General features: G+C 38.9%; 1 protein-coding gene across 1 annotated transcript in view; it reads left to right on the plus strand.

Moving 5' to 3' along the window:
- The window catches only part of LOC106314372, a 2,945-nt gene extending 2,028 nt beyond the window's left edge, over positions 1 to 917 (plus strand). Inside the window, exons 2-4 of the mRNA XM_013752251.1 lie at positions 83 to 279; positions 367 to 458; positions 538 to 917. Coding sequence (XP_013607705.1) covers positions 83 to 279; positions 367 to 458; positions 538 to 917 — 669 coding nt within the window. The remainder of the gene's footprint in view (positions 1 to 82; positions 280 to 366; positions 459 to 537) is intronic.
- Positions 918 to 1,266: the final 349 nt, after the last annotated feature.

Below are 1,266 nucleotides of genomic sequence, written 5' to 3' on the forward strand. Positions count from 1 at the left end.
TAATCTGAAGATATATCAGTTTTTCTTAATTGTGCAGTCACCACCTTCCTTTGACACTATTATCTGTGTTTGTTTTGTCTAGGATCTACCAGTTAGACACAACTTAGACGTTATGCATGTGGAAAGAAATGTTGCTGCAAGCCTTATAGCTACATTGTTGCATTGTGGAAAATCAAAAGACGGTCTTAACGCGAGAAAAGATCTGGAACTGCTTGGTATTAGGAAGGATTTACATCCTCAACCCCGTGGGAAAAGAACATACCTTCCTCCCGCTCCTTGGTCTCTGTCCAGCAAAGAGAAGAAAGTATTCTGCAAGCGGCTATCGGACTTCAGAGGTCCGGATGATTATTGCTAAAATATATCAAGGTGTGTGAAGTTAGAAGAATCTAAGATATCAGGATTGAAATCACATGATTACCATGTCTTGATGCAACAGCTTCTCCCAGTTGCTATTAGAGGTATTAACTGAGTCTTTAAACTTTGTAATAGTCAAGATTAAAATGTCCTGACTCTATTCTCAAATTATATTTTTGACAGGATTATTACCTAAAGGTGTTAGGATAGCTATTGGCCGCCTCTGTGCTTTCTTCCATCATCTCTGTCAGCGGGTAATCGATGTAGAGAAAATTACAGTATTGGAAACTGAAATTGTGGAAACACTCTGCATGTTTGAGAGGTTTTTTCCTCCAAGTTTCTTCGATATAATGATGCATTTGGTAGTTCATCTAGCCAGGGAAGCTCGGTTATGTGGACCAGTTCATTTCCGATGGATGTACCCATTTGAGAGATACATGAAAGTGCTGAAAGACTTTGTAAGAAACCTTGCAAGACCAGAGGGTTGTATTGCTGAAGCGTATCTTGCAGAGGAATGTGTTAGGTTCTGCAGCCAGTTCTTGAAAAAAAACAACAAGTTATGAGGAGAAACCTGATAGAAATACTGAGTTCGAGAGCAGCTCTATTCTTGAAGGTCGTCCAATATCTGCGGCCACTTGTCGTGTTCTTTCTGAGAAGGATATGAAGATTATACATCTTGCTGTGATTCAGAATATGGCAATCGTCGAACCTTATGTGGAGTAAGTCTTTCAAAGCTACTTGTTGTTTTTTTAGTTACTGTCGCTTGTGACTTTATAGCGTAGCTAATACATTGTTTGAATCCTTTTGAAGCATGAACCTACAACATCTACAGGACACTAATGAAAAATGTAGACGTGATGCAACGACATTATGGAGACTTCATTCACAAAAATTTGCTTCTTGGTTAAAAGA

Source organism: Brassica oleracea, chromosome C9, assembly GCF_000695525.1.
Source record: "Brassica oleracea var. oleracea cultivar TO1000 chromosome C9, BOL, whole genome shotgun sequence".
NCBI classification, from domain to species: domain Eukaryota; kingdom Viridiplantae; phylum Streptophyta; class Magnoliopsida; order Brassicales; family Brassicaceae; genus Brassica; species Brassica oleracea.